The 11,595-nt window shown below is 41.3% G+C and overlaps 1 protein-coding gene across 1 annotated transcript; it reads right to left on the bottom strand.

Moving 5' to 3' along the window:
* Positions 1-10,650: 10,650 nt before the first annotated feature.
* On the bottom strand, positions 10,651-11,428 carry SOCS2 (suppressor of cytokine signaling 2; the record flags this gene model as incomplete). Its single annotated transcript, XM_009708143.1, is given in 2 exon segments — positions 10,651-11,331; positions 11,333-11,428. Coding segments are annotated over 2 exon segments (597 nt in total), but the record flags the coding sequence as incomplete, so codon positions are not given.
* Positions 11,429-11,595: the final 167 nt, after the last annotated feature.

The raw sequence follows: 11,595 nt of genomic DNA on the forward strand, positions 1-11,595 counted from the left end.
CTGCAGACAACCATGGCGAGCCGGCTGCGGTCTGCTCCGCTTGCTAATGCCTACCCTCTGGAAAAGCTTGAAAGGTGGTTGCTGCAGCTGCTGCTCGAAATGTTGCCACCGTGTGAATCCCATTTGTACAGTCCGTTTAGAGTAATCGTACAGATTGAAGGGTATTTGGAAGATTTAAGGGTATTTGGAAGTTAGTTATGGAAACCTTTACTTGCCTTTCCTAAATACTGTACGCAGGAAATACTTGCCATGGAAAACTACAGCTGAAAGTATTACTGGTAGAGCTCACATACTGCATATGCGTAACACGATATTTATCTACACGATTTTGCATGAAGATACACACTTAGTCACGCTCGGAGAGCTTAGATCCTTTTCCTTTGATTTTCCTGTCGCTGACAGCAAAGTTGAGAATTTATGCAAACTCAGAATGTAAATCACAGTCTTAAAAGGCAAAGTTTGTATGCTGGATTTAAGAAATGTTTAAAAATTCATATACATTTATAATGTGGCCAGCTTCTGCAGAGATGCTACTTATTTGGCAGTTTTAAAGCAATGTTTTGGTTTAATTGACATAACACTGTCATCTAGGATTATTTCCAGACAATAAATTTGATACAAGGGGTTTAAATTGCTTTTGAATAATTGATAAATAATACCTTATTCCAATACATCTGTTAAACCAAGGTAAATGGTTTTTGTCTCAGGCACACTTGTTAGTCTTCTAGGAACACAGACATAAAAAATTTAAATACTCCTATGGGTTACTTCAGAGCAATGCATTAAGATATTTACTGTGACCTTGACAACACTGGAAACCAGACAAGTAAGTCGTCATCGGTAACTCGTAAGACAAGAAGCATGGTGATGGTGTAGCCAAAGTACAGCTGAGGTGGTTTTAAATTTTCGTGTCATGGATAGGTTGTAACAGCGGTTGTGAGAAAATACGTTTGTAAAGAACACCGACGGGCAGCAGGGAGCCGAGCATCTGTGATCATTCCCCAGCACAGCCCTGTACAGCTACTGACACTTTCCTTTCTCAGCTCCTTGTATTTCTTCTGATTGCCAGCTTTTTGTGTTGTTTTTTTTTTTCCTCAGTCACGATCTAAGGAACTGTATTATATCTGGAATTGGAGTGACCAAACTCGAAGACTTAAAATACCACATTGTTGTAATCCTGACAGCTGCATTTAATTGCAGATAATGCGCCTACATTTTAAAATGGAAAAATGAAGACAAGCAGTTACATCACTTGCATTTACTATATCTTTTTGCCAGATGAGGCAATTAGGATTATTTATTTTATACTGTCCAAGAATATCTTAGAAAGTTAGCAAAACATATGGATGTGCACAGAGCGACTCCGGTTCCCACTCCAGTAAATGGTAGCAGTCGTACAGCCAGCGTTTAGTCACATCTTTGCTTACAGTCTAAACAGAGAGGCAAAGAAGGAAAGCAGTGAAAGGAAACAGATACGCCTAGGAAGGCAGAGGATGACAGCAGAGGTCCAAGTCTGATTAAAAAGAAAAATCTGGTGTTTCCTTTTCCTTCCACTGGTTTGTAACTCGTGGTGCAGATTTGCTAGCGGAAACTACAGATGCGCTACCGGCGTTTCGGGTTTGTCTTTAGGAATGCACCCCAGGTGCTGGTCATACTCTGCAGTTACAGAACCAGGATGCGCACAGGTAATGCTTTAAGGAGAGAAGCCCTTAAACTGTTCGTTTCGAGTCTGTTTGGGTTCAGCCCTGACTGAAGTTCTTCCAGTTCAGTTCCGGTCCAAGTTCAACAAAACTTCAGAAGGATGGTTCGGTTCTATTCCAGTTCTGGGGATGAATATATTATATATTTGAGCCAGTTTGGATTCAGTTCAGCTCCCCATTAACTCTGCTCAAATCTCAAAGCTAATCACGTTGATTAAGAAAGCATTTCCTAGACTTTCTAGATCAATGGACTACTGTTAATCCCGCACATCAGTATCATCAGATTTTTAAATTTAAAACCTTGTTCTCTCTGGTTCTGTGGATAGGGAATCACCGGTGGTCATTGGGCCACACTTTTGAGGACTGCTGAATTTGGGATAGAAGTCCAAATCTGTGGGAACCAAGCTAAGCAGCATCTCTCCTGACAATGCTGTTCTCTTTTCATGTGGGTTATTCCAGGTCAGAATATCGGGTTTTAAAGGTACCATACACTTTTCTAAAGCTCACTTAAAAGTCCCCAATCTTTTTAGAAACTCTGTGCAAGTATAATGTGATTAAAAAAAAAAAAAAAAAGCTTTTGAGAGGATCTTTTATTCTAATTAGAGCCAAGCTGTATCCTAGCATGTACGTATTTCCTTTGTTTTCTACAGACTAATTTGTTTCTGCTGATAACAAGAGCCAAAATGTGTTTTTAAAACTAGTGCAAACAGATTTAATCTATTAGGACTATGCTGTTTTCAATTGTCTGTAGGACAGCATTCCAACTTTAAGGACAAAAGAAAAGAAATATGAGCCTCTCAATTTGTTTATTCAAAACACATCTAATTGGCTAAATCTCTCTCTGAAACGAAGATGGAAAAAAAAGAAACATGTATTATTTGGTTGCCTGTCATTTTTAGAAAGAAGAGCACAGAAAACATTTCTGAATGTGATATATCTTTAAAAATCTCACTGCAATGTATCTCAAGAACAGTATCTCTCTGTTAAAATGTAAGTCAGACTGGCCCAAACTCAGTGGTCTGAAGACCAGATGAGAGCCTTGCAAGCCACCGCCATCCCAGGCAATAATCCCTTCCCTTCCTCCCTCTCCTCTTCCTCCTCACCCTGCTCCCTGTCACGCTCTCCTTTGCGAGCGTGGCCATCCCTAATGCCAACATCCAGGGCTCTTGCGCCAGCCACTGAAAACCAGGCAGATGCAGAGAAAGGGAAGGGTCTGGTATGGAAAGGTTGCCCAACTCGTAGACGGAGCTTAGGCGTGCTGGGCTGGGTGCCGGTGGGGTTTGGGGACACCAGATGGGGGGTCAGGAGGGGGTGTCACTCTTCAGCTGGCATTTACTACTGCAGAAGTGATTCCTTATCGCTCCCGAGAAAAGACGACGGGCAGGACTGAAGTCCCGGAAGAGGTTCAGTCCCCAGTCTGCAGCTTAGATTATTCTGATACTTCATAACTTCCCATTCATTTAAATAATAAAGTCTTGAAATTAAAAGAGCAATGAATATAAAATGTAGGTGACACATCATGAACATCCTTAAAAGTATTATTTTATTAAAAGGCATGTCCAGCATGTAGGTAAAATACAGCACGGAAAATTTAAAACATTCTTAAACCGTGGGGTTAGAAGTGTAGTGTCTACACATTTACATTTGTTTCGATAATAAAAACAAGTGTTTATTAGCAGTACTGCAATGAATATATTCTTAATGCTGTTTGATACAAATAATCTCTAGCCAAAAGCTGAATGCAGAATAATTATAAGAAAAGCAGGCATCAAATGCAAAACTTGTATTCATTCCAGAAAAAAAAAAAAAAGAATCTCTGCAATGAATTGTAATAAAAAACCTGCAATTAATATTTGCAAAATGTGACTCAGTATTTCTCAGAATTTTTAGTCCATTTTCTTTAAATATATGAATTAATGGAGTTCTCTCTTTGTTTTTGAAGTTTAATTTAAAGATGCTTTGAGGAGACAGATGAAATGCTGCAAGCCTCTAAATATTTATTCCAGACTTATGAAACTATTTTTTAAATGTAAAGCAACCGTTTTAATAATGTGAGAACAAACAAATAAAATTCATAAATTAGCCTGAAAATCAAACATTGACAACTAAGTAAAAAGAATTTAAGATTCAAGTCTGAAACCTTTTCACAAAACTAACTTCTTTTGTTTGCAAATTACAGCATATGAAATGGTTGTCTAGCATTTTAGGTAAAAGACTGGAAGATTGGTTTTATTTAGGAGGAGGATAACTACTGCATTTTGTAATCTTCTGTTTCTTTCCCAGGCTTTGAACCAGACAAACTCCTATACAGTACCTGTATTTTTAAAGGTTCTTACTTCCAGGTTAAGCTTTTCAGGAGCTAGTAATGATTCATGGGAAGTTTTTACAGGTAGTCTAGCAAGAGATTTGCCACTGCTTATACTTTCTCCATATGTCCTGTTTTCAAACAAAAAATACCCTTCGATTAAAAATTCCCTTAACTCTATTTTGTTCCCTTTCCAAATGAAACCTGTTTGCACGCACGGTTAAGCGGGCTAGTTAAGCAGCCTGCAGCAGGCACTGCATCCTCCATCAGGGGAGTTAAAAGAAACAGCTGCATTTCCAGAAAACAGTTCTCTTCTCGCAGGCAGTTTCCCTCGCAGACAACACGCGTCCAAAGCGCTTCAGCTCACGAAGGAGCCGCGATGCCACTTCCCCTGCAACCTAGTTGGGCAAGAACCTCACTTCCCTAACTCATTTTCTTCTCTCTTCTAGCAATGCAACCAGTCAAAGACATTACCATTATTGCAGCTTAAGTTCCTATCAGTGTTAATTGAAATACAAGCGACTTTTCACCCCACGCTGATAAATTACAAAATGTTAAGTCCGCTGCCCACTTTACAGATGGGTAAATTGCGGCTAATAAAGGCTCGGTCTTCTTTAATAGCGCTCTTCCTAAAAGAAAATGAACCAGCTAAAAATCCCATAAAAACAGTTGATCCGTAACTTACTCTGCCTCCCGGACTGTGTCGAGCAGCAGACTAGGTAAGAAAAAAGCCAGTGTTTGACGGGTGTGATACTGGTGTCCAAAGCAATCCCTCAAATTTGGAGATTCCCCCCCCCCCGAGACAAACTGAGTGTGGGTACAGAGAGTCAGCTGAACAGGTCCTACTTCAGGGCTGCAACCTAAGGAGAGACATTAAATTGTAACAAAGCATTTTGAAAAGGGTGTTTACAGCTTTCAACTGTCAGTCTTATAACTGTTTCTTATGTAATTCTTGTTATCAAGCCTGATCCAAATAACCTCAATAAAGTCAAAAGAATTTGCACTGGGCTTTGAGTCTTTTCCCACGTTTAACATACCTCTGCTTTTACTGTTTGTTAACTGACAGTGCACCAAATTGCAATCCTCAGCGATGAAACATCAATTATGAAACAATTTGACTGAGAACAAAAGGATTTACTTACGTAAACCTTGCCTGCCAGTGAAAGAAATACTAAAGCAGGAACACTGAATTTGGGGTTTTTCAAATGTATGTTGTTCTTTGCAGCATTCGGCACCGAACTTTTCCTGGGTATTATCTGTTTGAAATTTTTGCTACTAAATGCCAACTTGTTCCTTATGCTAATATAAATAGCTTTTGCTCCTGCATTTTATTCCTCCTTAATACCATAGAAAGTAATGGTATTATTTTGGTATTTCAGTTCCTGGAGAGTTAGTGGCTCCAACTCTGGAAGAAAACAAAACAAAGCACAGGTGCAATCCTTTTTTTTTTAAAATAAGATTTAAGTAGAATAAAATCCACAATTTATCAGGCAGATTAAACACCATCATGATGGTGATATGTTTTTACATTTCGCTAGGCTTTCCAAGAGGCACTGGCTACTTCAAAGCCCCGTAGATAACCTGATGAATCAACAGAGTTAATCTCTCCCTGCCTTGGCAACCCTGGGATGAGGACAGACTGATTTTGCTACAAGCTTTTTTTTCCCCCTGAGAAATTCAGTTTTCTAGCCAGACTTCGTATATATGTGGTTGCAAACTGTGCTGATACTAGTTACTCCCCTGGACCTTTAAGCTCTACTAGTACACCTTTCAGCATCGTACTAGTCCTGATGGTTAGGTCGCTTGGTGAGAAGTGCCACCTCTCATAGGGGCTCCTGGCTTTTCCATGTTCCTTCCCTTCAGTCCCTTCTCAGACACCAAAAGCCAGACAGGTAATTCCCCCCTCAGCAAGCAGAGCCGCTTCCCATCGGCTGTATTTTCCCCAGCGTGCGGCGTGCCCTCTGTCTGGGACAGCAGATAAGGACCAGCGGTGGGTGGTCGGCACCGATGCCCTTCCCGGCCCCTGGCAGCTCCCGGTTTCTTTGCCTGACCTGCAGCCGGTGGTAGGGCTTGCCCCCGTTCCAGCAATACTGTGGCAAACCGCCATCTTGTAAAGCGAGCTCAGACCTTGGTGACTGAAGTTATGTGTCGGTGGAATGTTGTTTCCAGGCATTTTCAGTCACGCTAAGGGCTTAGCAAAATACTGAGACCTGCTGAAGTTAGCGCTAATAAAGAAGTGGTTTTCAGGAGCTAGGCTGAGATACCCAAGTAGCTTGTCATTCCCGCTTCCACTGTGTATACGGCACTGACCAGCTCGGGCCTTTCAAATAATTTCTAGTTATTCTATTTGGAAATTTGATGGTTTACGCACTAAAGGTTTCCTGTATTTCTATAGTTTTTTAAAAAAATTAAATTTCTCCTTTCGACAGAAAAGTTTCTTACGATTATTGAGAATCAGTAATACAACTTTTAGAATCCCTCAAGCCATTATTTCCTCTAGCAGTCAATATGATACTTAGATTTATTTTAATGACAGCAAAGTCAGCAGAAGTTTTATTTTACTTGCTTTTCAATGACCGTTAGACACGACACCCACACCTAAAGGTATCTCTTCCCATTTCCATCATGTCTTTCGGCTTCAGAAGGACAAAGCCCTGCAACCACTCGACTTGCTTTCTGCTAGATTCTAAGCTTATAGCCAAAGGAAAAATCCATAGGAACTTTATCAGGGCTACAAGAAAAAGCTCTGGAATAGAACATGTAAGTAAATAGAGTTTTTTCTGCGATCTTTAACAAGGTAATTTACCTACAGGAATACTTTGCTAAGACACCAGTGGTGGCTAAGATACAGGAATTCACACAACTACAGAACCCTGTCCTTGCGCTCCCGTGTACATTCTGTTTTCTTAAGGTGATGAGACTTAATGAGAGTCCCATTAAAGCTCCACAGTTTTTAGTGAGGAGTAAGCTCCGGATTGTTTTCAGATACAAACATAAACCCCTCTGCCCCCATATTCTAGTGAACAATTTTTCCTTCTTGCTAACAATTATATATTGTTTATGTAGAATGCGGTTACATAAAATATAATTAGGACAATACTGACGAGATCAGATTAAAATAAAATTACTTCTAATGCACTGGGTGCAGCTGCTTGGTTACATTCCCACTCTACCCACCCATCTTGTATTGAACCATTTTCTGTCTCTGGTGATAATACCAGCCGCAGGGAAATAACCCATACAACTAAAACAGAGCCATAGTTCACACTTCTGCTAGGTTTAGCACCAAACTGAACACATTCACCAATTCCATTTTCATCATTCATCTTGCAATTATTTTTTATTATTTTTTGCAAGCACCACCTTTTAGAACCGTGGGATTCTCAGCTTGCCTTTAATTAAAATGAAGAGGTCTTCAGCAACTAATATTCCAGGTGTAAGCTGGAAAATCTGAAACCTCAAGACTGAAAAATGAAAAATCAAACCAACACACGGGGTGAAAAAAAAGACTTAGGATTAAAGCCCTTATCATGATTTTTGGTTGACTCACAGGCATCGAACCTGTGAAACTGGCTTCACTGAACGCTCTGTACTAGCAATTCAAGATGACATATATCAGTTAGAAGTAATTTTTGGAATCTGAAGGACCAGCAATTTAAAAGCTAGTGCTGCAAACAAGCCACAACCTCCATAAAGTTAAAAAAAAAAAAAAAAGGCACTGGACCTTTTCATAAAATGTTTGGACAACATGATCGTGCCTGAAAATTCACAAGGTCTACATGCAAGATATTTGCACCACTGTAATCTATCGTGTGCTATCCTTGGATTTTTTTGTCCCAGAACAAGTCATTCTTCTGTGCTGTGTTAGAACGAAGCCGAGCTTTCAGCAAGCTCTGGTGTGGTTTAGTTTTACTGGTGCGACGCATCAGCCCTAGGGCTGGCATCCTGATGAGGACAAGAACTGTGCTTTCATACAAAGAGGACTAGTTCCCCCTCCAGTCTGTTCACAATATTGTTCACTGCTTCCAGCACACCACAGCTACAGACCCTACTTTTCCTCACAGTAACTACTACGAATGGTACAAAGTAGAAGTCAGTATGCTCAACGTTCGGTGACTTGATTCCACATCGCAGTAACTGCTCTTCGTTATCTACAAGAATCACCACCTTTGGCTTTACTAGTGCTCCCTGTCCTGCCGTTTGCCCTCCTGCTTTCGAGAACCACTGACAAAAAGCCCAGCGAGCTGCCCTGCGCCTGCCCCGTGGCCTTCGGCAGAGCTTGGCTCTGCTGTGGGGTACACCTGCCCTGTGACTGCTTACAGCGGGCTGCCTCCAACGAGCCGTAAATCATTTCTTATATGTACAACATCACCCTCTCATTGCACCCCAAAGCTTTTACCTTCTCAGACTGCGTGTTCCAGTGTCGGTGTTTGTGATTTTAAATCCCCAGGCCAGGGGGTAGCCTGGAGGGAACTTCTTTTAACAGAGCTTAGTACAATGTTGTTCACCACTGAGACCCCAAGTGAAATCACAGCCAGGTATTGCCTTGGCTAAAAATGCCCAGTGGTAAAGGTTAATGCAGCACCAGCTTGGAGTGTTCCTTACTGCACCATAAGTTATTCCGTACAGTGGCTAACTCATCTCAAGGAAGAGCTAGACAAGAACCGTAAGAAAACAGATTTGTCAGACTGAAAACTGGTCCCGGGAACACGGTTCATTCACGGACACTGCTCACAGGAAAAGCTCCTCAGCTTCCGGGCGGCGGATCCTAGCAAGGTGGGTGACAAGCACAGAAGAACCCTGTGGTTACGGCACATACCTGGAATACAAGAGCTCTTCTGGGATGGGAACCAGAGGGTGGTCGCCCTGTTATGTGAAAAACTTCCAACAATTTGCTACATTTTGGTGGGACAAGGGGAAAATTTTTACATAACAAAAGCTTTTGTTTAGGTTTTTCAGGAGAAAACTCCCCATTTCTATACTAAAGCTTGCATTAAAAAAGGGGAGAAAGAATTGAAGCTGTGGAGGGGGAGGGAGAAAAGCCATCTTTTCCACAGAGAGACCACCACCACATCACGTATTTGCCATCCCAAGGGACTGTCCCCTCTGCCTCGGGTTCGTGGTGTCTTCCTTGTCTCAGCGCCACACTACTCATTTCTGCCAGAACGTTAACGACAAAACCGGGTACATGACACCGGGAGTTTGGATGCAACAAAATAAGCTGCTCAGTACCCTGGAGTTCATGAGAAGGGACAGAGCATCTTGACAGTACTGCAGAGCAGTTAAGGCACAAGGAAAACAAGAAGATTATTTTATGTTGTTTCTATTTCAGCCTGGGCAGGGCTAGATTACAGCAAGTCTTGACAACCCTCCTTGTTCAAACACAGGTCCTATTTCGTTTTAATTAAAAAGTAAGCTAGGGAAGTGAAAACTATGAAATTGTTGACTAAGATGAATCTATGTCCTTGTTTCTCCCCTTACTGCTCTCCTATTACTCTTATCCTGGATATTTCTTCTATTAAATACTTGACATTCAGGCTGAGGAATGGGAACTGAGGGTCTTAATCCCTTCTCCCCATTTGGAGGACTGCTGTAACAGAAAAAGCAATGTCCTACGCTAATACCTAACTACGGGAATTCAGCAGGCAGCCTCTAAGCCACTAATCTGAACATAATCCAGCTATACCTTTGAGCAGCACCACAAAGGCAAAGCAGGGGTATTTGTCCTCACTGATGCACGTTCATTTATTTGAGCATTAGCTGGGAAACGACACAGGTTGGCAAGATCACCGTTTCCTGAATAGTAGCAAATCCATGCATACAGAGATTGGGAGATTGTCGTGCAATTTGATTTACTTTATTGAGTAATAGTCTGATTGCTACAATGGTGAATTAGAAGGAAAAAAAAGAAAAAAATCAACCCCCTCCAAAAAAAAAAAACCCAAATCATATTTCCCCACATTTTGGGAAACAAGCTGAAGAAAACATTCTACACTGTAGAAGACAGCTGTAACTGCTGATATCCATGTCTTGACGTTGGAACTGAGCAACTGCAAGTCTGCAGCGTACAGTCCTAAAGCCTCAACCAAAAGAGGCTTAACAGCAGTAACATGGATATATCACCACTGGGGAGATGTTAACTTGTTAAAGATTCTGGGATACCAATCTGGTATAATCAGCAACAGACTGGGTTCCTGTGAAAGATGTGGCATTTCTCCTTAAGGTCAGCTTTCAGAGAACTTTGAAAAACAATGTTAAACTGACTACTCACAGTACTCCTTTGCTTGCAGAAAAGCACGAGAATTATAGTTCAATAAAAACTGAATACATGATCACTTTTTTGACTGGATTTGATTAGTTGCATAACTTTGGCAAGATTATCACAGTGTGATTGTGTTAAGATTTCAGGATTATATGAACAACAGCACCAAATTAATCTTGGAATCAGACAACTGGGATACATATGCACTCTCATACGTCTCTGACCACTTCTGCAGTCTCTCCCGGTCCCACTGCTTCAGTGGCCATTTGATAGTTACTGCAGTATTTTATGCCATTGACAAAGCAACGCAATCTGGACAGATTCCTGGCTTCTCTTTCCTCGCAAGAATAGCATGCCACCTTGCCGAATCCCCGAGGATACAAGCTGGGATTATTCTACATAAAGTCTCCCTTTGTGGCATCTGAAATAAAAACCTTTCCCCCAGAACTGCCACTGTTTTGATAGTGAATTCCATGCCGAGTTGTACAACTGGTTACTCAGTCCTTTGGCTGATTTTAAGAATCGCATTTAAAAGTTACATTAGAGGCATTTAGAAAAGGTATTTATACCTGGTATTGGTACTCTCTCAAGTACTCTTTTAGTCTCGTTGGCAATGGCAGCTCCCAGATCTGATTTGTACATTTGTTTATAGTTATTCTGCAGCGGTGTTGCAGAGATGGAGCGGACGTATAGAGAGGTTTGTTCAAGTAAAGATGCACTGTTCCGTTTGAAGGTGTTTCGGTTCTGTCCTTGCACATAAGAACATAGTACTCGATCAAATGCACAACGCTGTTGAACTGTTTAAGTCTAGATCTGACACAAGTGATAGAGTCCAGTCTAAACTTGCCATCTTGATATTCTATACGTAGATTTGTCGGTCCCGCTGATGTTTTTACCGAAATAGTCAGCAGATACTCTGAATGTGAACTATCTCTAACCAAGAAGGTTCCTTCAGGGGCATCCTGCAATCTCTCTTTGGCTTCAGCAACAGTCATGTTGCCCCAGTACCAGCCTGTTAAAAGAGGAGAGAAAGAAGGGTTTTGTTTATTCCTGTTTGTTTGTTTCTTTCAAGAGCTGCTCTTCGGCTGATATACTTGTAATAACCCATTTTCTTTGTTGTTTGAAAGCTGAAGTCCTGCAGGCATCGTAAAATTTTATTTGCTATTTAAATTCATTTGCTGTACAACACGTCTTGTTTTGACGGAGCCTTCCAGGTCGCTGTTTGTTTTCATACCTATGCAGAGACACGTACAAACTTCCCTGCAGCGTCCTGCGAGGCTGACGCCGACGCCGCCGACCCCACGGGCCGCCCCGAAGGCGGCAGGGAC

The sequence above is a fragment of the Cariama cristata genome, unplaced genomic scaffold (assembly GCF_000690535.1).
Source record: "Cariama cristata isolate BGI_N322 unplaced genomic scaffold, ASM69053v1 scaffold42619, whole genome shotgun sequence".
NCBI classification, from domain to species: Eukaryota; Metazoa; Chordata; class Aves; order Cariamiformes; family Cariamidae; genus Cariama; species Cariama cristata.